At 42.3% G+C, this 24,636-nt stretch overlaps 1 protein-coding gene across 1 annotated transcript in view; it reads right to left on the reverse strand.

Annotated features, from left to right (window-relative positions):
- mdfic2 (MyoD family inhibitor domain containing 2) overlaps nt 1-17,634 on the reverse strand; it is a gene marked incomplete at both ends in the record, with an annotated part of 36,576 nt that extends 18,942 nt beyond the window's left edge. Inside the window, one exon of the mRNA XM_080423462.1 lies at nt 17,527-17,634. Coding sequence (XP_080279588.1) covers nt 17,527-17,634 — 108 coding nt within the window. The remainder of the gene's footprint in view (nt 1-17,526) is intronic.
- Between the last annotated feature and the right edge of the window lie 7,002 nt (nt 17,635-24,636).

Here is a 24,636-nt window from a genome sequence, read left to right on the forward strand (position 1 = left end):
TTTTACAGGGCCTGGTTGTTAACATGTGTGCACTGTGCAGCACTGGAACGCTCCCTGTACTCTAGTAGTACATTTACGGTACAAGTACATGTTTACACTCAGAGTTAAATAACACTGAGGATTTCACTAGAAGCAGCAAGTGACACAATTACAAAGATCCTCTGTAAAAATGAATGGTGAATACATTTCTACAATTTCCCTCATAGCTTAATAGAGTACACTGAAAAAATTATATATCTTTGCTTCTTCTCTTTGGAAAGTGTGTTATTCCATTACTGAGTGCAGATAAACTGCCTTTTTTGTGTCATTGCTGGAGGAAAGTCTTTGCTCTCAAGCTACCATTGACAGAATGTGTCCTACATTGTGCTGTGGTAATAGAGTGGTTTATCAGCTCATGTTGAGAGTAGCTATAGGCTAAGTATGGTTGAGAGTCACAATTACCAACAGACACAACATGCTGTTTGTCTGCTCATGATTAATGCGCTGGATCAGCGTGGGCCTCGTTTTTTCTTCGTCTTCTTTTTTTTTCTCCTTACACAGACGGAGGGTGATGGAGGATTCCTGGGAGATCTTTTTTTTCGCTCCATGCTTTTATTCTACACACTGCTATCAGCCAAATTGGATGATCAGGGGGGGAATTCTCCCACTCTCTTGGGTTTTCGCTGTGGTTTGTAGATTTTGCCTTCAGGTTTAAAAATCACTCAGACTGGAGAAGTCCTCCATCGAGGGACTGGCATTTTTCAATTGAGCATTAAGTGGGGGTCCAGATGGGGGGGGAAACAGCAGTGCCAGAATGTTTACTCTGCCACTCGCAAGCATTGGTAATAGTAAGAGCGCACTGGTACAGACAGAGTGAACTGAGGATCGCTGTCTTCATCAATGAATACAACGTTCTATGGTGCCTTATTGGATGAGAGGGACAATCCTGATTGAGTTTGTAAAGACTGCATTTACTTCTATTGAACCGTCACTCTAATACACTTAACCATTAAGCGATTTTAACAACCAGCTGCTCACTTTGTGACCATTTAATGCCGTTCCAGTGGCTTTTCTGATGGAGACTGGATTATTTTGTCAGATTTGTGGCAGGTACTGCAGTAGCAACTTTCTGCATGCGTGTGACTGTGCATCCATGTGTATCTGTCCTTCGCATCTCGAGGCCAGTGACCCGAGGGAGGGTGGTGCCCGTCGTGAAGTTGGCAGAATACGCACTTGTCCATATATAGGCATATCTGGATGTTCAGAACCACCGATCCAACCTAAATGCCCATATATGGGCATACATTGATGACATCAGAGATCTCCATATATGGCCATAAAAGGGACATGGCCAGACAGATACAGAGATCTCCATATAGGGGCATAAAAGATACACAGGCAGACAGACAGATACAGAGATCTCCATATAGGGGCATAAAAGGAACACGGACAGACAGATGGGTACAACCAGAGCCATATAAGGAGAGTTGCGTCACCTCCGTTCACTTCAGTCTTCTATAGAGCCTTCTATCGGCGAATTAGTGACAAAGCCCTGAACCGGAAGTTTACGGACTGCACTGGGGTCTATGAGCGTTTGTCACTATTGCGAGTTTACATGAACCACCATGTTTTCTGCCCCCGAGGTGACGCAACTCTCTGATACAAGGCTCTGGGTACAATGGGTACTCTGAGAGAAAGCGCTGCAAAGCAGAATGCCCGCAACACTCCAGATTAAACAAAAGTCTCAAGGTGCAGCGTTGTCAACACTGAGAAAGACCTGTTTGGTTGAAACATGTCCGTTGCTCTGTCCGTGGAGAGGTAAATAAAATGATGTGAAAAGGACATTTACTGTGCTGGCTGTTTTCTCAGTACAAAGGGTACTGTGACAATGGGTACAATAGCTATTGCATAAACAGGGTGGGGCATGTATTCCCAACTTGCATCGTTCCTGACTTGCATCATTACTGAGTAGGCACCGGTCTAGTATGGTATTGATGCACAAAGACCAGTATATCAGTATACTTCATAAGATTTTATGGCTTGGGTGCCAAGTATGTAGCCCCCAATCCCGGAGTGTTTCAAACACATTACAGCGTAATGTGCTTTTTTCTTTTCTTTTTTTTAAACAATACCCAGAACTGTTCATTTAAACAATATACAGTACATGGCACCACAGGGACCAGTCTTGGCTTTTACCTAGGTACAGATGATTAAGCCCTGGAGCCTTCGTCTGAGAATAAGATGAGAATTGCACATCCATTCTTTAGCAGATTCAGTGGTCAATAATTGAATGAGTGAAGCCCATTGTCCAATTACCCGCATTATCTGTGGATACTCCTCTCATTAAAAGGCTAGGGAGGAAGGAGAATAATTAAAAAGATTTGCGGCATGGGCATTTAATGATCACGCTACTTTTGCCTGATATACTCTCCTGGACCAGTGAGCTCATGTGGGATTGAGGGCAGAGGAGCCCCCGCCCAACCAACCCCTCTCCTCTCCTCTCCTCCTCTCCACCCACCCATCCTCCAGCGCCTTGACTTCCTTTCTTCTGACAGTGAGTGGGCCACAGCACTCATCTCTGTCTGCAGGGAGGAGCTCTCACTACGCTGGCTGTGGTCCTAGCGGGGCCGACACGCAGTAGTCTGAAAATGTGCCGCTCAAAGGGTTCACAGTTCACCGTTTTGCATTATGTTCCCCCGCTCGCAAACATCACAAATTTGCTTTCTTTATGTAAATAAATGCGGAATGTTAAAATCAGCACAGCACATTAAAAACAGTCAAAGTGCAGTGTAAACACTTGTAGATAGAGTGCTAAATTACTGTTTGGCTGACAGTGCTGTTGGCAGTTGGGGCACATACCTGTGGTGGGAACACTCCCCCAGTCAGGTAGAAATTCTTTGCACCATTAAGCATGCATGTGCTCCAACCCCCCTCCGTTCCCGCAACCCCTCCATGGCGAAGCATGGCTTTAATTAGCGTAATCTCAATGAATAACACAAGTGCAATTTGGTGGAGATCTTACACCACGGGGGACTGCTTACTTCAAGATGTTTTTTCCTTGCTCTCAATAAGCACATCACACGGTCAAGTGCTGCTCTTGCGTATGTGTAACTGGAGGGGCTCTAGTATTACTGTAAACAGACTTGAAGTGTTGCCCGGGAAACCGCAGACCAGGATACTTTCATATTTCAGTGGACGTTGTCCAAAAAAACAGTCTGGGGTGATGCAACAGCTGACCGTATTTGGGTGCATCGCCCTCATTAAGTACACTGGTGAGGGTTTTTAATAATGCTGTTTAATAATACCTCTGGGCTTGATATTTTATGTTTTTGAAACTACATAATTGGTGTAAATATTTGTACAAATGTTTTCCAGAAGGCTGGTGTGGGTCAAGAGGCTGTGTTCTGGATGGCGCTGAGAGAGAGGCGTTTGATCTAGCAGGAGGCGCTGTTTGATAAAGTGTTGTTTGTGGATCAGCACATGCCGATTGGCTACACAATATCATTTAGTGATCGCCTGTTGCCCTTTCACAAACATTATTTGTTTGGATATATCTCTCTGATAGTATGCCAAGTGGTTTAGAATAGAGAACGTGACTATCTATCTGCTATCTTTGTTAGTTACTTTGTAGCACTTGTTTTCTTAGCATTTATTTGACCGCTCACCCTGGTGTTGGTTGTTTCATGCCACTTTACTCCTGCTCTGCAAAAGAGAATCTGCTAAATGCCATAATTGTAAAATTGTAATGTAATAATATTATTATAATTATGGTCAAACCCATGTAGCTAATGATTATTTATGATTTATGTAAAGTAGCATGAAAAAAGTAACATGAAAAAAGTGTGGTGAAGCCAGGTATTCCTATTTTGAATCACATTTCGGTCCCTGATTAGAGTAAAACTGCACTGGTACATGTGAAGTGGGAAGCAAAGCCAAACATTTGCCACTGCAAAGGCTGCGGTAACCATTATACATTATGTAAATATTCCATTAGCTACATGCATAAAGCGCTTATATGTCTTGTAGCGTGAACGAGTTTGTGAAAGAAAATCTGATCTGTTTGGGCTGTAGCTGCCAAATAATAAATGCTAACCATAACCTGAACGAAAAAGTGGTATCTGGTTACCCAACAAAACAATGAACCACTTAAGCCCTATATACAGCTACAAGCTCACAACGTGTCACGTTGTGGCACATAATACTGCTTATACTGTAGATGTGCTACTTTCAGCAAATGTTGGCCTGTATTTGCCAAATGTTTGCCTATATGACATGCCCAGAATAGGAACGCTAGAGTTCATGTTCATGTTCAAGTATCTGTAAGTGCTACCCGTAGTAAGATGCACATTTATTTCCATAAATAACTGTGCCCAACAGCTTAGCCACTGAAAGGTAAAAGAGAATGTCATGTAAGCATTATGAAAGAATGTTAGTGAAGCTGCATCATGACTTGTTTATTCATGATCTGTGCTGTCATGTTTAGTTGAGTCAGTAGTGTAAAGAGGGTGTCAGAATTAAAATAGTCAACTGATATGCTCTTTTCTTTGTGTGATACAACCCAGAGCAGTACAGTAAATGTAACCTTTGATTGATTGATGAATACTTTATTAGTCATAAATGTAAACAGCACGAGGTACAGTCAGACATTTAGGCTAAAAGGATAACAGAACTTTTTTTTTTATTGTTTCCATTGGAGTCCTATTGTGGCACCTTTTCCCTGATGGGTGCAGTACCTCCCAAATACTGCACTGGCATTCGTTTTAGAACCTGAGCTGAGTGAGCTCAGGATACTGTGTGTGTGTGTGTGTGTGTGTGTGTGTGTGTGTGTGTGTGTGTGTGTGTGTGTGTGTGTGTGTGTGTGTGTGTGTGTGTGTGTGTGTGTGTGTGTGTGTGTGTGTGTGTGTGTGTGTGTGTGTGTGTGTGTGTGGGGGGGTGTGTGTGTGTGGGGGTGTGTGTGTGTGTGTGTGTGTGTGTGTGTGTGTGAGAGATAATTGCCCAAGCACAAGAAATTGAAGCAGTGTTAGTGGTTAACCTCTGTCATCTGTGTTTATGTTTTTCAAATTCTAGGTTCAGTTCCCCCAAACTGACACTAAATAAATATTTGTCAGGAGATGAAAATAGTCTTAATTTGATTTTCCAGTCATTAAGGTTACCACTTCAGATTGTCTGGTAAATTTGGAAAATTGTTCTCCGATGTGCTGTATTTAATTCTCACTGAACCACATGATCCAGAGGTGTTTTATACATGGTGCATGATCCAGAGGTGTTTTGTTAATGGTACTGTACATGATGTAGAGGTGAATTTTAAATGGTGCACGATCCAGACAATTCCACGGTACAATGATCCAGTATACAGTAGTAGAGGTGTTTTACCTATGGTACATGATCCAGAGGTGTTATAAATGTGTTTTTTTGTTTTGTTTTGCCACATGGGCTCAGCCTCATCGTGATTAACGACCAGTAGTTGTGTGTAAACTATAGAAATAGACCCTCTCCTCTTAAGGTTTGCCCTGTGTCTCCAGCTAGGTCTCCTAACTTTTCAGAGAGCAGAGTTCTGTCTCAAAGTTGAGCAGCGCAGGCCAAGGATTTTCCTTAACCTCTTTTGAGAAATGGACCGCGGGGTGAATTCATAAAAGAGCAGTCTGTTGGACAATTTGTCTTTTGACAGAAGGGAACATTGGAAGCCACCAGAGGGTGGTCAGTGCTGAGTGGCACAGGCGAGCCCGGGGCGGTACCTAAAGGCTACCCTGCCTCTTGATTTGTTCTGGAGGTGGCTGCGGTGCGGGCCGCCATCTGGCCCCAGCTGGGGAATTGGGTGGTTGGAGGTGCGGGCAAGGCGGGCGTGTGGCCGGTGTCAGTACGGCTCCATCAGGGCTGTTTGTGAACAGATGTTCTGCAGTGTGCTTGCTCCGACTGGGCTCAGGAGGGAAGACGTGTCTATCAGTGGCTGCAGGCTTTCAGGGGAGTGTAGTAGACTCTGACCTTGAGGCTGCCGCATGTCAATTCCTGTGTCCCGTAAGCCCTGTGAGACGTTCAACTGCTGCCCTATTTGGATATCAAATAGAACAGAATATTGTACATAACAATACATTTGGGTCTGGAATATATGCATTGATTAACACAAGCCTTCAGAAATAAAATGGTTCTACAACACGATTAGCTGAGCGTTTAAAAACCTGATTAATTTTATCTCGCCTGATAAAATTCTAACCGCAGATTATTGCCCTCAGTCCTCCAAAATGTGGTGCTAAGCAGGGTTTTTGTTAGGAGATCAGTTTCCCATTCCCACCGTGTATTATGCTGCCTCATGGACAGAGGACAGTATAAAATGCAAGGGCAAGAGTATCCACATCTCCTGTCTCCATCATCCGGATCTCAGCAATCAATAAGCGTTTAATCAGTCAATTATATGGCACTAATTTAACACCCTGCAGGTAGGGCCATCTCCGAGCACTTGCCTATGAAAATACAGGCCATAGGAAATTTATCTATTGGAAAATGTCAGAGCAGAAAATGAAGTTTTTAAGCAGGCGTTGTAAAAATCGACAACACGTCGTCGACCGTGTGAGATAGAGCACGTCACCGGACACACTTGTCTCCTCATCTTTTGCATAGGCCTAACCGTTTTGATTTGAGGGGGAAAAGCTGATAGATATGATGGAGTGCAAATGGTTGAGGGTTAGAGTTAGAGAGAGAGAGAGAACTGAGGGGACAAATGCCCATGGCAGCAGAGATCCCTCAACCAGCAGTATCCCAGAACGCCTTTCTAATCAGACCATTGGGAGGACATGAAAACTCTAAAAGCTATACAGTAACAATTTTGCTGTGTATGGTCCTGATAGGAGAAGGGATATCTTAACTATCCAAATGACTTATTCAGTGACTCTAGTTCACATGAGTTTCCTGACGGAAATGTCAGGGTAGGACAGTTGTGAAACAAAGTGATGAATAGCGTAGCTGTCTTCAACACACTCTGTTTGTCTTCGACCAGGAATATCCCAGAAAGGATTTCTAATCATACTGCAATAATAAGTTGGAGGGAGTCCGAGTAAAATGTCTAAAAGCTATACACAATCAAATCCTTGTAAAATGAATCAATGTAAAAATGGATCCACTTAAGATTGTATGCTCCTGATAGGAAAATAATATCTTAAAGCAGCATACCCACACCAATAGACGTCAACGCACATAAACACACACCATTTTCCATTTAATTGCTTTATTTTTATATTTCACGTTTGCCCGGTAAGTCTGGAACTTACCTGAACAATTGAGGCACAAAAGTTTTAGAATCTTTCAATTGTATATCTTTCACAATAACCATTCCACTTGATTGTGTTTTTTACAGCTTCTCTAAACACAAATGTACCAGAAATGTATTTATGTATTTCGGCGCTAGTACCCTGCAGCATTCATTGTGGAGCAGTATGTCCTGTTGACTGAATTCTGTGAATCGCAGTTCCAACAAACAACAGAGCTACCAAGAAGTGTCGCCAAAAAGACATAAAATGGATGTTACACAGTATGACTTTGATAAGTCAGGGACGTTTGAAATTAATTCGTAAATGGGGCTATTTTCAGCGAAATCTTTCTAATCAATCCAGATTTAAAATGCATTAAATCACATCAGTAACATAAGTATCACAAAAAATAACCATGCAATGATATTTAGTGTGTTATTTTCATTCCATAGCCTACTTAAATTTATGGAATCCAATGGTGTCCTTGATAATGAAAGGACGTCATGGTGTGCTTTGGAAAATGGTCATCAGAAGTCTACAGAGAGTTGTACTCATTGAGCCAAACACGCCAGACCACCTGTATGATCGTTTAACTACTGAATGAATGACATATTCAGTGACTCCATTTCCTGTACTGTAAGTTACTGGACAGAGATTTCTGGGGAAAAGTTGAACGGTAGCTATAAATGCAACTGTATACTGTATACAGCAGTGGTTCTCAAATTGGGGTCCGGGGACCCCCAGGGGTCCTTCAGTGGGTCCCCGGCTAAATGATAGATAGTCAGAAACCAAATGGACCTTTATGGGTCTGTATCTCCGACAGTGTACAAATGTAACCAAATTACATTTGTACACTGTTGGAGTTAAATGAGCACTGTACTGTACAGCATAGTATGTACAGTAGCTGTAGACGAGAAGGACCATTGACAGGTGAATAGTGTAGCACTCATAACACACCTCTACTCATCTTTCACTTAGGCCTATTATTTATTCATCACATTTCTTTCTTCTGTCACAGAAAACAGTCCTAATTGTAAAAAAAATACCTATTGTTCGTGAAAGAAGTTTCGCCTTCAGAACATGAATGCTGATATTGTATTTATGATGTTTAGAGAAAACAAAACAGAATTAATAGGCTGCACAGCACTAAGGTACAGTAATATCTGGGTTCGCCAGCAATCTGACCTGTACAGTAATTCCACAGTGTCAATATTTGAATTGCTGAGGGGAAGTGTTAGACACTGTCTGTATGGGAGCGCAGTTTAGCTCCTCATCTATAAAAACTAACATCTGTTGAAGCATACATTAAGTTTAAAAATAACTGTACAGAGATCACCGGCTAAAGTACAGTCAACCAGATGTCGTTTTAAAAGTGCCAGATGGAACAATGAAACCGGGATTGGAAATTAGAAAGCGCTGTGAAAGGTCAGATCAATTAAGAAAGCTGCGTTGGCTGCCATATGACAATTAAGGCAAGTTTAAAGCACTTGAGCATTGGGGCAGTGGAGTGGCTGTCGCAAGGAAGAACTTCTTGGGGGCATTAAATAAAATCGTGTGATGTGGGAAGCTCTCCTGGACTGAAGTGCATTTACGCCAGGTCAAGGTTAATGACCTGCACAGATAAACCTGATAGAACGCCTCACAGCATCGCTCACGACCTTTGTCCGTCAGTATTAAGGAGCCAATAAATTACAGCTGTGACTTTAAGTGACATTGAAATTTACTCTGCTCTAATGAGAGGGAGAGAGGGGGGGGGGCAGACGTACAGAGGGATGGAACGGTAGGAGGTGGGTCGAAACGGAATAATTGCTCAGTGCAATGTACTTTATTTTTTTTTTTTATTCATTCATTCATTCATGCATTCATTCAAATAGATGTTCTCGGCACCATGTACAGGAAATCCGTCTACAACTGTTTTCCTCCTCATCATTCAGCTTCCGGTATTAGAATAATCACATTTGGCACTTGTGATCCCTGCAATGATAACGGTGTGAACTGCATGAAGCCAATGCCACATCTATTGTTTCTGTGCCATTTCAGTTATGTGAGCAATCCAAATATCATATGTGCAGTTCCTCTGTCCCAGATGATTACATGCTCCCTCAACACCTGTGACCGTAGCTAGACCACAAGGGGGCAATATTTGCATTGTTTGTCTGCGTCCTCCCCAGGCACTCTGATTTACATTTGTGTTTTGCATTTTTGCACGTGTGGATCAAGTGCAGTTTAGTTACATCCATTTACATTATAACATGCAAACATAAATGTTAAAAGAAACAACGATAACACATTTCCAGCAAGACTCAGAGAGTGTAGTCCTATGACAAACAGGTTCACAGGCCCCCTTTGTGTGTGATTTACATGCAATTAGCAGCCACACTTTCAAACAGTACAGTTTCTCTCTTCCCTCTGATGTGTTTTCAGTACCTACAGTATCTGCACTTTGGGAAATTTACTAGATTAACATCTGTTGTACTTGTATTCACCTGCTGTGATTACCATTCCCTGTCATTGTTCTAAGTGGTCAAGCGTGCGCTGGTGCTGCTTGGCACAGCACACTGAAAGGCAGATCTTCTCCCCGCACTAAATGCTTTGAACCAGACCATTGAGGAATTTCTGAGACAATTTGTTCAGCTGATTCCTCCAAAGTTCTGCTGTAAGCACTTTTTGTGGTGCACAAACGGAATTATTCATTGTATAATGATAACATAAATGCAGTGGCGACAGAATTTAATGTGCTCGCTGAGTTTAACTTTATTTACTCATAAAAAGAATACTTTAATTGAGTGAGCTTTTCTATACTGTATCAGGCCTTGGTTTAAAAAAAAAGATTCATATGAACTCTGTCACTATCACATTGAGAATGATATGTGTTCAGTCTGCTAATATCTCCATTTGCACGTCCTTAAAATACAGTTTTAATTATAGATAAGGCTAACCTGCGATAACACCAAACGCTTAGCTATTACAGCAATAATACGACACATTCTTATTTTGTTATTCTAGAAATGTCCAGATTAATCTTAAAGGTGTTCTCTCATGAAGATAAGACTAAAAATAAGTCACAAAGCTTTGTTGTACTTTGCTTTTAACCTGACCTTATCCTTGCTGACACAGTGCTAATAATGGAAGGAATCAATGAAGGTACTACAGCAGGAACACTTCTGTCATACCTGTAAAGATATTGTAATTTCCTTTTGGAACATCTACTGCATGAAATATTGCATGTTTTATCTGCTTATTAAAGAAAGAAAGTCACTGCTGGAACGTGCAACAGGTACATCTTGTTTAACGTTTGCACAGTACTGTAGCTGTGTGAATGTGGATGGCTGTCCTGTCCCACACTCCACTGCTCAGTTGTTCGACGAAGTATAAAGCAGGTTTAATCGCCTTAATGTAGGCCTGTAGCCTACTGTGCATTGGGTTCTGCCTGGGCTCTTCCCAGCGTTCTGGCCACATGGATTGTCGAACGTGGCTGCTGGAGTGTCGGAATTAATTAGATAATTTGTATAATGGACTTAGGCATATAAAGACATGCAGGGCTCAACTCAGTGGCGATATCCTGTGGCGTCCATTGTCCTTGAGGTGCTCTTATCCAGATGTTCAAACGGATTGGAGGCCGACCTATCACCCGCTCCTAATTATCATCTGAATGACAACATGGCCCAGATCAATAGTTCCCAGTTGCAGTTTGGAGATCACAGATAAGGAGCCACCTTGTTGTCAGTGAGAAAATGCTAATGTAATTAATGTTCAATAATCCACCGGCAAAAGACCTGCATGTGGATATTAATGCCCGATATTTACTCAAAACGGGCCCAGGAGGGAGAATATATAGACTTAGCAAACATGTCTTTTTGATGGTTTTAGGACCGGTTTGAGTGGCTGTCGTTCTATCAGATGTGCATTCCTGCTACAGCATGCACGGACTGAAGGAGAATGGTTCTTCTAGTTAGCTGGTGATGATGTCAGTGGTACAGCGAGTTCTGCATGTGTGTGATCTAAGTGTCTAAACTCCCTGCCTTGCCCTGTAGCTGGGATATGTGCAGCTAATGTCTCTGAATGGGAGCTGTGCTGTGTGCACTGTGGGGCTCTGTGCTGTTGCTGTTGTCGTGCAGAGGCACTATGACTCAGGAGTAGAATCACTGACAATATAATGACTTAATTACTGTACACTTTATGATAATGCAATGCTGTACACTTTCAACTGTTTTTCTGCGCTCGATTAGCTCAAGTTGGCCCCTCGCTGTGCAGTGACCGACGGTCACAGAGCTAACAAGCCATTTTACGAAAGTAGAAGACAAGAAAAGAGACTATTTTTTCTCATACTGTTTTGACTCTAATGAAGATGCAGGGTTTGCGCCATATCAATATGATATGAAAGTGAATTGTACGTGTGTTCATAATTCACACAAGTATTTGTATGAGAGCCTTTGGGTGATCTTATACACAGTGTCATCATTGAACGTTACAAATCGACTCCTTTCTCCCTCTACCTCGCTCCTCAGCACAACACCAAGGCCCACCATGTGTGCTAATGTGGCCCCCTGATGACACCGACACCTGTACCCCCACCCTGTGCTCCTTCTCAAGGTATGTGTGTGTGTTGTTTTTATGTGAGTTTCTCATACCAATGCCGGCTCCGCAGCCTCCCAGCTCACAGCTCACAACTATCTGACTGACTGAGTTCATGATTAACTGATTTTTTTTCCTACTCACACAACAATGCTTCCCACTGAGGCAATAGCAATTTAGCTGAAAAGTTGCGCTCCTCATGATTCAAAATCATAAACCCAGCATGCATCAATGAGCATCCAATCCCAGACTTTCACAAAGATGGATAATTTTTTTGGGGGGGGTAGGCAGAGATGCCCAATTAATGAAATTGTTATTGTGAAATAGTTCGAGATTTCATAGAGATTTTTCCCTCAGCAATCATCCCATTTCGTCTGAATGATCTATATGAGGTGATGATGACAGGAGGGGAGGGGTGTTTATGTTCGTGTGGGATGGTGTGTTCGTTACAAGAGATGGAGCGAGATGGAGTAATACAATCTATTCCTTAAGTGAGGTAAGGGCCGTATTGCCTACCATTAACAGAGCAGATCGTCTGCATGGGCTGATAATTAAGTAATCCACGAGCGCATAAGCCATATTGGACAATCACTAACATCCACTGCTCCTTTGCCACATCAAGCCACTCTGCCTCTTCGTTTTATATCCACCAACATCATTTTAGATTATGCTGGAAAATATTATTGCATTGTGATTTGAAACTGCTGCAACTGAGGAAAATGTTCTGCTCCCAGCTCCAAACTAATGATTCCACTGAGATGAGCTCATTTCTAAGAACATTCATGACGCCTGTCACACTATTCTGATTTGCTTCTCTTTGCAAAGTTTATACTTCCTATTGTGTTGGAAGTTTACCCATGCTATTTATAGATCTTTAAAAAAAGTGTGTCTCTGTTTTAGTGTGGTTCTGCATGCCTTACTGAGTATGTGCTGATATCAATACATAATGTACATGAGTACATCATACAGTATAATGAAATCTATATCTGCCAACATCCCCAATAGTAAATACAACCCCTTTTCAGTTGTTGCTATGTTTGTGCCAGCCTGATCTCCAGAGAATACCGTAACATTGCACGGAACGAGTGCACTTCATTCCGTGGATAGTCGCCTCGGAACTCCCAAATTGCGTGCATATGTACGGCGAGTCCCACGGTGGGCGTAACCAGTCGCAACACGGAAAAACCCGGAAGCAGAGCAGTCCGCACAATAAAATTTACGATTCTGTGCCTATCGGTACATAACTCAAACGGCGCTGAGTAGGCACAGGCGAATGTCACACCGTTCAGGACGGCAACTCGGTCGCCTTAGCTCCCTCGGTGGTCCTTCACGGGGTGACAATTCGCCTGTGACTGCGCGCCTCCGAAATGGTTTTGTCACAAAGGCAGCGCCGTACCATATGCACGCAATTCGGGAGTTCCGAGGCGGCTATCCACGGAATGAAGTGCACTCGTTCCGTGCAATGTTACGGTAATCTCTGGAGATCGGGTTGGTTTGTGCAGTATAAGTTTCTCAAAGCTCGTCCTTTGAGTTTTCGTTTACTATCTGCATATTTCGCTTTTGGCAAAACTGACAGTATATTGACCTGCATTTCACCATGTTTTTCCAGTTGCTGTTGAAATATTTATCCAGATTACAATTTACAACAATCCACAATTTGCAACGGTAGCCTGCGTGATCCATCTTCCTTGCATGTCCAAATGCATTTCCTTTGTTACTTAAAATAAATCTAATCATGGGAGGTTTAGAACAAGACTCTTCAATTGTCAGCTCTCTCTCTCTCTCTCTCTCTCTCTCTCTCTCTCTCTCTCTCTCTCTCTCTCTCTCTCTCTCTCTCTCTCTCTCTCTCTCTCTCTCTCTCTCTCTCTCTCTCTCTCTCTCTCTCTCCTCTGTCTTTCGCTTTCTCACAAACGGGAACATTTTAATTCTTTCTTTCATCCCCCAAGACTGAAAATACAATTTCATGATCACCTCACTGCTAGAGCCATGTTTAATAATTCCCAATTATGCAGCCAGGCACCCAGTCCACAGCATGAGCCCCTCAATGCAGCCTCCACAGCAGCTGGCCAAGGGCTCTGCATGTGCTCAGTCACCTTGATATCATCAATGAGCATGTTCCCCCATCTTAGCAGGTTACAACAGCCAGGACCTGTGCTGTTGTATTAATAATACAGCATGGTATTGTCCAAGAGGGAGTTTACGCTGTTTCTCCACCTCCAGGCTTTTTACCCCAATTTGTTACGCAGTTTACCCAAACATGGTGCATGCCGTTCCATTCCTTGTATGTGACGGATGCACGGACGCACAGGGACAACGTGCACTTACTGTGTAAAGAGGGGGAAAAAAAGAAAAAGAGACCAGTGAATGAGTAGTGGCAGAATATGGTTTTGAAAGTGTCTACAACTTTAAAAGGAGTCTAATGTATGTTTGTTCCTATTTCAACAATAAGACAACTTTCTTTTTTCTTATTTTAGTGTGGAGGAATGTTTTCACTTTTTAGAATAATACTATTCTCATAGCATGTGTAGAAGACATGTGCCTTGTTTTCCTGGTTCCTAAAAAAAAAAAGAAACTAACTAACTGAATGAAAATTCAATATTGGCCATGGAAAGGAATAATACTATCCAGTATAAGTAGTTCTAGTACTAGTTAATAACATCTCTATAGATAATCAGCACATTATATTCTGGTGACTGACTGTTCCTAAAGTCACTGTAAGAGGCATGCACTAAAAAAGGGGGAAAGATTCTACTTTAAGAAAAAAGGGAAAGATTTCAAAGACATTTGAACAAGTGAAATGCCTCCACATTTTACATTCCGTGAATTGAGTAGAGGCTGTTACCAGGGCCACAGTCAGTGCAGGCAGATGACTGTGATGAATGAAGAGCAAACACACTCTTACACTGACTGTTATTGAAGGTTAGCCGAGGCTGTACTTGGACCCGATGGTGCTTTACTGTCTTATTTAAAAATGTTTTTCCTCTTTACTTTGCTCAGTTTGCCTTTTTCAGTTTCCTTCCTGTTCTTTGTTCCTCCTCTAAACATATCTCTTACTCACCCTGGGTGTTGCAACGGGATGTTCTCTTACCCTGCAGCGATGCTTTATATCTACTTGCCTTGGCGTATATAGTGCTATAACACTACAGTACAGAACCAGTTTTTAAGCCATATCTATACTTCATCTGTATGTGACACGCTGTAAGCTTGTAGATCTCCTATTTCCGTCGAGCAAATAAATAAATATAGGCTCAAGTGCTCATTGGTAAAAAAGTGAACTGTGGATCGCTGTCTCCATGAATCAATACAACTTTTTGTAGTGCTGTATTGGATGGGAGAGCCAATCCTGATTGTGTTTGTAAAGACTGAATTATTTACCTCTAGTGAGCAGTCATTCTAATACACTTAAACATTTTAAAGCAATTTAACAACCAGCAGCTCACTTTGTGATAATGTAATGCCATTCCAGTTGGTTTTCTGATGAAGATTGCATTGGTTTGCTATATTTGGGGCAGGTAGTTGATATGAAATGCTGTACACAATAAAGCATGTTTCTCTTAAAGAAAATGGTAGATCCCAACGTACTGTGTAGACACGCTTTGTCAGTTGGCTCTGCAGCAACATTTAGCTTGCCAGATGAATGTCACTTTTCACCCTGACTTACCGTACTGTATGCATCCTAATGAATGGAAGTATAATATGCCTCACACAAGGATGGAGGTGGATGACATCATTTTGAGAGCAATGTTTACCCTTTTGCTGACACACACACACACACACACACACACGCACGCACGCACACACCTGTAACATTAATAGGCATGTCACAGAGCTCTCTGTTACATTATCCACCGTAAAGCTGGGCAAGAATGAAAACGTCTGTGAGAGTGGTCGACCGTGACACAACACCGTTCATTACTATATTTGTTTTAGGTTTTGTTCTTTTTTTCCCCCCTGCATGTCCTCCTTAATACTGGATTCCCTCTACAAGCTCAACGTTAATGATTGAAGGTTATGCAGAGGTTAAAAGTGTGATCAGAACCATGTGGTGGAAACATTATGCGTGCATTTTTTGTGTCAGTCCTTGTGGAAATCAATCTTTGCAATGACCCACCCGTATACTTTTGAAAATTGGACAGCATATTTGTGGGCTTACTCTGTACTTGCCCATTTGTTTTGTATAGTTTTTTTGTGTGTTTTTAATACAATAATGTATGGAACCATTTGCGCTGCCATTTATTCATGTACACAATTATGCGTTCAAATTGGTCAATTGTGCAAAGTTGTGCATTAGATGTCAAATTAAATACTGAAGAAGCATGCCTGAGGGGAATCTACCACTGAACTTTAAAAAATATCTCAATTAATTATTAAAAATAATCTCCATCGTGTACAGTGTAATGATCTTTTAGGTGCAGCATCAATAACCACCAGGCATGTTAGTTTGTTTTGGAACTTATGTCAGTAGTTTCCGTGTGTATACAACCTGTGCGTGCGTGTGTGTGTGTGTGTGTGTGTGTGTGTGTGTGTGTACAGTATGTTATGTATGTAAGTACAACTCATACCCATGTGTGCTCGCGCTTGTACATTTGCGTGTGCATGCCAGTGGACGTGCTCTTTGTTCAGCCCTCACTGTACCGGTGTGCTGGGCCATGTAGGCCTCTTGAAAGAGATCACATTCCATCTGCTCTCGTGTGCCATGAGCAGGTCAACTTACGCCACTGCTCTGGAGAAGGGGATTTCAATCTTCCCTGTCCTGCCCATTGTCTGCCCACGGAGTCTGTGGAGAGAGCCTGCCGCTTCCAGGGCAACACTGCCAGCCCCTAATATGGCAAATGAATGCATGAGCGAATACAAGGGTGAATAACTGAATGAATAACCAAAGACAATTTACATAATTGCACATAGGGTATGTATTTTTCTAGTGTTGGAGAGCCTATTTGCATATTCAGACTCTATAGAAATTATTCAGTCAATACTGTAGATCCGGCATGTAAATACAACTCCTTTGAATTACGGAAGGGGGGGAGAAAAAAAAAAGTCAAACAATAATAATGTTAATGATGTTTTTCGCCCTCGGGGTGAGAGATCCTCCCTGCCTCCAGAGTGGTGGCTGTCAGCACGAAAAAAACGTGTGATCCTTAAAACCCACCGATGACACGTGTGCTTAGCAGGTAAATAACAGGCAAGAACAGACCGGATTTGGAAGTCTTCGGTGTGATGTCCCCCCCTTTCACTCTTACCACATTGATCCAACAATCCATACCAACTCTATTTCATCCTTTTCAAATGTCAGAGGTCTGTGTTTCACGTGCGTTGATCACAGTTACCATAATTGTCGGCACAGTCTTGTTCCATCATTTGAAGTACTGTTTCCCAACCTGGTGTTGCCGTCCTTTGTGATCAAGATAGACACCGGGCTTATGTGCTCTGGCATCTTTTGAACAATTCAAAAGTGCTGCTTTCCTCGATGTTGCTTTTGTTTTAGATAGGATAAAAAGGTGGTTAACCTTCAGTATTAGCGCAGCATGTCGGTTGCTTGAGACTGAATGGGGGTAGGTGGCTGATGGGGGATTCGGGGCGTTGTGGTGAGGAGAGTGGCAGATGAGGAGGGAGGTGGGGAAAACAGCGATAGTCTGTATGTGTGTGTGTGTGTGTGGGAGGGGGAGTTTGTAGGTGTGTGTGTGTGGGTGGATGTTTGTATGTGTGCGTGCAGGCATGTGTGAGTGCTAACCTCGCTACCCTTCACCTTTTGTCTCACTGTGTGGTGCTGTTGTGAGCGCTGGAGGAAGACGTGGATGAGAGGAACCGGACCCTGGCCGGGAGAGCTGCGCCCCTGCATGGGTCTCATGCCCTGGCCAAACCCCCCATTCTTCTCTCTCTCTCTCTCTCTCTCTCTCTCTCTCTCTCTCTCTCTCTCTCTCTCTCTCTCTCTCTCTCTCTCTCTCTCTCTCTCTCTGGTTCTGTGGCCTGCAGCTAACAACACACATTTGTTCTGTTCACAGAGGCAGAGAAGACAGGGGGGACACAACACAAACTCAAGGATTCAGTTCCAAGGATGGAGCATGCAGTTGTATTTGACGGGGTCGGACGATGTTGTCAATGTCAGGCGTGTTGAAAAATTGCTTCCCCTTTTCGTTCCCTTGATCACCTCACAACAGAACTGGCATTAACACTTTTAAGTCTTTACTGTACTGTATACCTCATTTTTTTTCTTGTCATACTTAAAATTTTCTTGTTTGTCAGCCGTAATTCCAAAACCCATGAATTAGTCATGAGCATAACTGCTTTCATTTAGCAGATTTAACCTGTGCTAAATCCTCCTTGGCTGACGTTTGCAGTACAACACACACACACACACACACACACACACACACACACACACATACACATACACATACACATACACATACACATACACATACACATACACACACACACACGCATGCACATCCAGCCGGTGGCTGCAGGCAGCAAGTGCGTGTAGCCTGAACGGATTCCACAGTGTCTCTCTGTCCACAGACCAGGGAGGGAATGCAAATGAGACATGGCCTGGGGTCCTGAGAGGGACCACTGTTGATCACCGTCCACCACATTAAGCACCACTACCCCAGTCCCCCCGTACGTCCAGCCCATTGATGAGGATGCTCCCACACACAATCATCTCATCATATGCAAAACAGGAGCTTCCCCAGTGTGAAAAACAACAACAGGCACGCTAATGAAATCCTCGCCTTTAATGTGCTTCTAAGTAGCAGGTCATTGGCCGAAGACGGCTTGAATGCAATATTTTGAGCGAACCTCAAAGTGGAGTTTCATGAGAAGGATGAGCCTCTCCATAACGCTGGCGGATTGTAGAGAGGAGAGGGAAGCAGTAAATTATTTGTTGGAAGAGGAGGCAACATCCTCGATGAAGAGTTATGGCGGCCGTGGCTGTAGATTAAGACTCGTAGTGGACGTCTCTTGTGTTGCCTTGTCAATACAATCGGCTTTCAATCACGGTTGCAGTCAATAGGACAACAGACGAGAGCGTAACCCTATCAACATCCTTCACTGGAATCATAAATCCCTGACAGCTTCCAACACAGGTTTCTGATAATACCGCACGTTGCCGACGGGGCCTTCGCTTTACGACTTTGTCAAGTGACAAACACAACAGAGGCTTCTCCTTTTTGCGATTTACTCTCTTATTACCCTGCCATCCGCTCCGCAAACAAGTGCGAATGGGGGTTGTTTACAAGCGGATGTGAGATTTGCAACGGTTAACACATTTTGTACTCCCCGAATGCTCCGTTTATTAAACTGTGTCGGCGCAATTTGTTCACTTAGCAACATGCCCACCTATTTGTTCCTTTACATGACAGGGTAGAGCTTCCTGTCAGGACTGTTTTTGTTTCCTCTCCGTGTGCTTCCAGCGTTCAAATCTGCTGAACACACAACACGCGGCAGGGTGGGAGAGGAAGGGAAGCGAAGGAGAGTAAGCATAGTGGAGTAAACAACGCTTTGGCTCTAAATAAAACATTTGTTTGTGATTGAGGCTTCATGATGTGAACAGCATGACCTGTTTTACTGGGAGTCTCTAAACAGCCAGTCAGTCGCCCTCTTAGAAACAGATCCCATCTCTCTACCCGCAGACTCAGGCCCTATTTATATTGCATGAGAACAAATTTTTCTGACAACTTGAGTGATAGATTTGTACAAGGACCGAATGTGTTTTCTTCCTTTTTTTCTGAGGAGGCCCTATCTGAGTGACATGAATTGCTATTAATAAAAATTTTAACAATACATGGCAAATGAGTTTTTTCTGTTAACATGGTATGAGCAGAAGGAAATGGTGCCTCTGGTGCCTTTCTTGGGAATACTCTTGCTGTCTGAGTCAACATTTGAAGAGAAAGGGATGGGAGGTGAAGAAAGCATGTAGTACATTATACTTTTGAGTTGTGGTTATCAATCCGCAGAATTGACTGCATTCACCCAATCAATTTTGTTTCTTTAGCCCCCCCACTCTTTTTTTGTCTTTGATAACGGATAACTTTGCTGCAGTACTGTTTTTTTATGCCGTAATTTATGCTGTATAATGATATAAAATAGTTATTTGTCAGATTGAAAGGAAATTATTCCATATGGACCTTTGTATTATGCTGTCTAAAAAACCCAACAACTTCCCCTTGATTTGTCTTTCTTTCTATTGTTTCGTTGTCCAGCCCTAATTAAACAGTCGACATACAGCTGTGTTGAGCAGTTTGCAAGTTGACAGTGGGAAAGCAGCATGCAGGCTAGGATTCCATAGTTGGCTGTGGATCTCTCCTCTGAGCGTTTTGTCTCTCGCTTCAGCTGAAATAATTAACTGTGTGCATGTTTGAAGGCGGTATTACAGTTGTCTAATTGTAGTGTGCGTTGTCATGGAGACTATCAGGCAATCGGTGAATAAACAGCCCTACTTGGCAGTGTTAGGCTAAAACAGGGCTTTGTGCAGATGTCAGACATAGATTTATGATGGTGAGGCAGATTATATTTGGCAGGAAAATCAATAGGCTGACCACTCTGGACTCACTGCTTATTTTGATAAACAGCTCTGTTGATGTAACCTGCCCAGAAGCTTGTCTCCTCATCTGTTTACTTTTAGGTGAATTAATTAAAACTTTTCTCTGAAAAACAGCATGATAGGGTGTTATGTTCAGGCTATGTTTATAAATCTACTTTTAAAGCTGGTGAAAGTGTAGTGCTTTTTTAATGTATGTGCTGTTGTCCTTTGCTGGACTTGGTTTCATTAGAAACTTGAAAACTGAAAAGACTGATATTTAAAGTAAAATGTGATTAATGCAATGCAGTTATACTCTCCCCCCCCCTTTCTTTCTTATGAGCACACAGCCTGAATAAATTCATGACAACAGGAATTTACCAGAAGCCATTCAGAAAATAACTGAATAATGAGACACAGGTTTGGGTTTTTTCTTATAACGTTCAACAATAAAAGACTCACACTGCCGTGTTGATAAGTTGTGACATTTAGTGGATATTGTAATAATGTTCTGCTCCTGCTGTAATAATATATACTTGTTTTCCGCATCACACACCCTGACACTTTTATTCCAGCAGCTCGAGGCCTCCACTCCACTGGGCATCCATTATGTCAGTGTGGTTCTCAAACTGTTTAATTTCAAGGACCCTCATAACTCTGAGAGTGTACAAATGGAAACAAATGGACCCATTTGAACACTCTCAGAGTTACATACCTGTCCATTTTCGGGGTGGGTGTGGGGGGGTGGGGGGGTTCTCAAAGTACTCCCTGAGTGTGTTAATTTAACCCTTACCTGTCCATTTGTACATTTTCATAGTTAAATTAGCATTCAAGATTTTTCGGTATACCGCCCATAGGTTTGGATATTCGTTCAAATTACATTAAATAACTAATAGTTTAAATGTAATCTACCCACAGCTTTATATTTAACAGTAATACATGTATGACACATGTATTACTGTTGAATATTATGATGACCATAACGAGTGGCTATTTCTGCTTCTCCTGTGAGCTGTTTTCAGCATATCTCATTAGTTATTTTCCTTTGAGTAAGTTGTCAGACTTTTCTTTTCTAAGGGAACAAAGCCATAATTAAGACTCAACATGGGCCAAATGAAAGCTAAAAGCAGATCACTGTGAATGCTATTTGTCCCGTAATTACCTTTTTTGTCTTGTGTTGTTTGGCTACTTGTTGTTTATATATGAGGGCAACTGGGGATGTTTGAAATTCAGATGCCTCTAGTGGATTCAACAATAACAGACAAGATTATACACACAACAGATATGGAAGTTAAAATGTACACACCCTGTCCATGCAAAACACTCAGTTTAACGGGGTCTGGCATTCCGTGTTCTCTCCACTGAAGGCAAAACCTACTTGTACATTTCGGTGTGTCAGCGTATACATTTTGCAGTAATTAAATGCATAAATGGATGAATTTGTTGAATTGAGTCTATCAATGGTAAGAAATCATGTAAATGAAACAAACATAAAATTCTGATTTCTGAAATAGCATTTGACTCACACCCCCTATCTAGCCATGGCATGGTATTACACTCTGAGTTGTGTCTTGCTGGACAAAATAACCATGTGCTGAGATATGACAACCTGCACTTATATCATGTGATTCTTGAGTGCTATTACTGCCTTGTATAACAAGTGGTTATCTAATTAATTCAGGCATGTTTTTTGACCAAGTGTGTCTGCATTTTCCCATTCTATTAAAATGAGCTCATGCATAAATGTTCTCAACACCAAAATAAAAAGCACCTACCTTTATGGCCCCCTGTGGTTAAAGGCACTGATATCAGGCATAATTATTTTTTCACCATTTATTGTATTGAACAAATGCTTGAGATGCATCTCTTTTATTTGGCAGTGATCAGTTTACAACCCAACAGTATACAGCATGTTTAGATATATAGATCTCTTACAATTTCCTTAATTGGACCATGGGACTATTAATTCACAATCCATTTGAACTGTACCACAACAAAGGGATGCAATGGATCCAAGCTCTTTGGCATTGTGTGTCCCAAAACCATATCAAATTTGAAAAGGCATTTTAAACTTACACAATCACTTTACAAACGTAACTTCCATTCCTATCTAAAATAGATTATCCCATAGAGTATCCTACTGCCCATAATCAGATTCTAAAGGTTATCTCAGGTGTTGATATTAAATCAATAAATGACTCAGATGAAGGTATCTCGTGCCAGTAGGGACTGCAGCAGTTACAAATGTTACATACAGCACCAAATATACTGGGCCTGCTCTCGCACGCTCGAGTAAGTTCACATTTACATTCAGACAATATTGGTTTCAAAGTGTTTCCATGCACACCTATATATGCCTCCATACTTCAAACTTCAGTTCAGTTACCAGTAAGGAGAAAAACATTGCAGGAGAACAGGAAGTCAATAAAGCCCCTATCCCCCTCAGGGTGCACATTACCATTGTTGTGAGCCAGGTTAATGTACTCCAAACAAGGTTTATTACATATTGCAATGTGCAATGGTGAGCTAGAAAGTGGAGACAGATTAGTTCTTTGACCTTGGTGTTGATATTATTTAAGAAGTAATGTGTGGTGCAGTGGCCTATGCTGTAATATTGAATTGATTGGCCACTTTGGGTGAAATGTGATGTGTTGTTTGCATGCAAGAGTTCGCTGTGCCTTGTTAGTGAATATGTGGGAAATACTGTTGGCGTGATGAAGTATGGAATATACTGTAGAATCAAAGAAGCACCCTCTGTAGCATGCACATTGTGCAGGAAATTACATCATTACTTAAGTACAGAGTAAGGTGTGGTTGTCAACACAGTGTTTTGCTTGGCCAGTAGGTGAACAGTACACGTAATTTCCTCTTTTTGCGACTTTTAGTTTTAGTTTTTTTTTTTCATTTTCTCTTGATCAGACCATGCGGTCACCACTGAGGGGGCAGAGATAGTCACTCTACCCTCCCAGCAGGCCTGTGAGCCAGTGAGAGGCTTTTAGGGAGCCCCGCCCCACAGAGGGGACGGCCCATTAATATTGTATGGGAATAAAGTAGGCTGGTGGTGCTTGAGGACAGGGGTGCCGAGGCCTAATGCACATCGCCAGGCTCTGAACACTTCAATGAGGAGGGCAGACAATGTATACAGAAATATAGATTTACTCCAGGAGGTACGGGGATACACACACTTTGCCTTAGCTGCTGAATAAATGATAGGAAAACATGAGGCCTACAACACACTCTCAAGAAAATGTTCCCAAAGGTAAAGGAGGAGATAAATACCGCTTATGATGTGTCAGAAACCACGCAGTCTCTTCTGAGACAAAGTCAGTCCAGAGTGAATTATTGCAGAGGTGACAGTGGGCCATCATTCACATCTGGCGTCAGAAAAGGTTTACTGATAGCAAAGTATCCTTTAGTCCAAAAGTGCTACTGGAGTAAAGGCCCTGAAACACTGAAAGCATCATTCACGTGTGTCACGCAAGTCTGCCTGTTCATATTGGCTATTAGTTTTTTCTTCCTTGAATGGTCAAACAAATAAAAACAAATATACATCAGAATCCCTTTTTTGTCATTGTGTGCAAGCATTCAACATACATTGCAATACAAAGTTTGAAATGAAAAGAGGTTACCTTTTTGCATTTCTCCAACTCCTTTTGCATGGTCTGTGCCATGCAATAATGCTCCAAAATGTCCACTTGACTCCTTCAGTGTGGCTACAGCCGTTGTAAACAATGGCGTTGGCAGTGGCTATGTTTCACCTGCGCTTATAGGGGGGCCCCGATTGACCGTCAGTCGAGGCCCCCCGTCCCTCAGTCACTGACACACCGTACTGCGCAGATGCACGTCCGCACACGTGCATTATTGCGCGCTGAGATATGTGCAGAACAGTTCCCACCAGCAGCTTTTTCAGAGCGCATTTGTCACCCGCAGAAAGCAGCCCAATAGACATTGAAACGTAAGGCGTTGTCATATTCACATAGCCTAACTGATTAGCCTACTCTTCTCTAGCCTATCTCTAGCCCTCAGCTCAAAGCATGTATCAACAGAATATGTCATCGACAAGGGGAAGTAGCTATGGTGATGATTATTTTCCATTCTATTATTTGTTTAGCTTGTTGGAATGGCAGGCTCCATCGCAGACTTTTGGTGATGTTTTGATGTGTTCATCCTGGACTCGTCTTTGCCAATTTATTTAACTAGAGGATTGGGCCACTACGCGGCTCACATCTAGTAGCCTGGCCCTCACATCTAATAGCCTGCAATATAGGCTATATGATATACTATTAAGCGACACACACACACACACACACACACACACACACA

The sequence above is a fragment of the Gymnoscopelus braueri genome (assembly GCF_963280865.1).
Source record: "Gymnoscopelus braueri genome assembly, chromosome: 3".
Classification (NCBI taxonomy): domain Eukaryota; kingdom Metazoa; phylum Chordata; class Actinopteri; order Myctophiformes; family Myctophidae; genus Gymnoscopelus; species Gymnoscopelus braueri.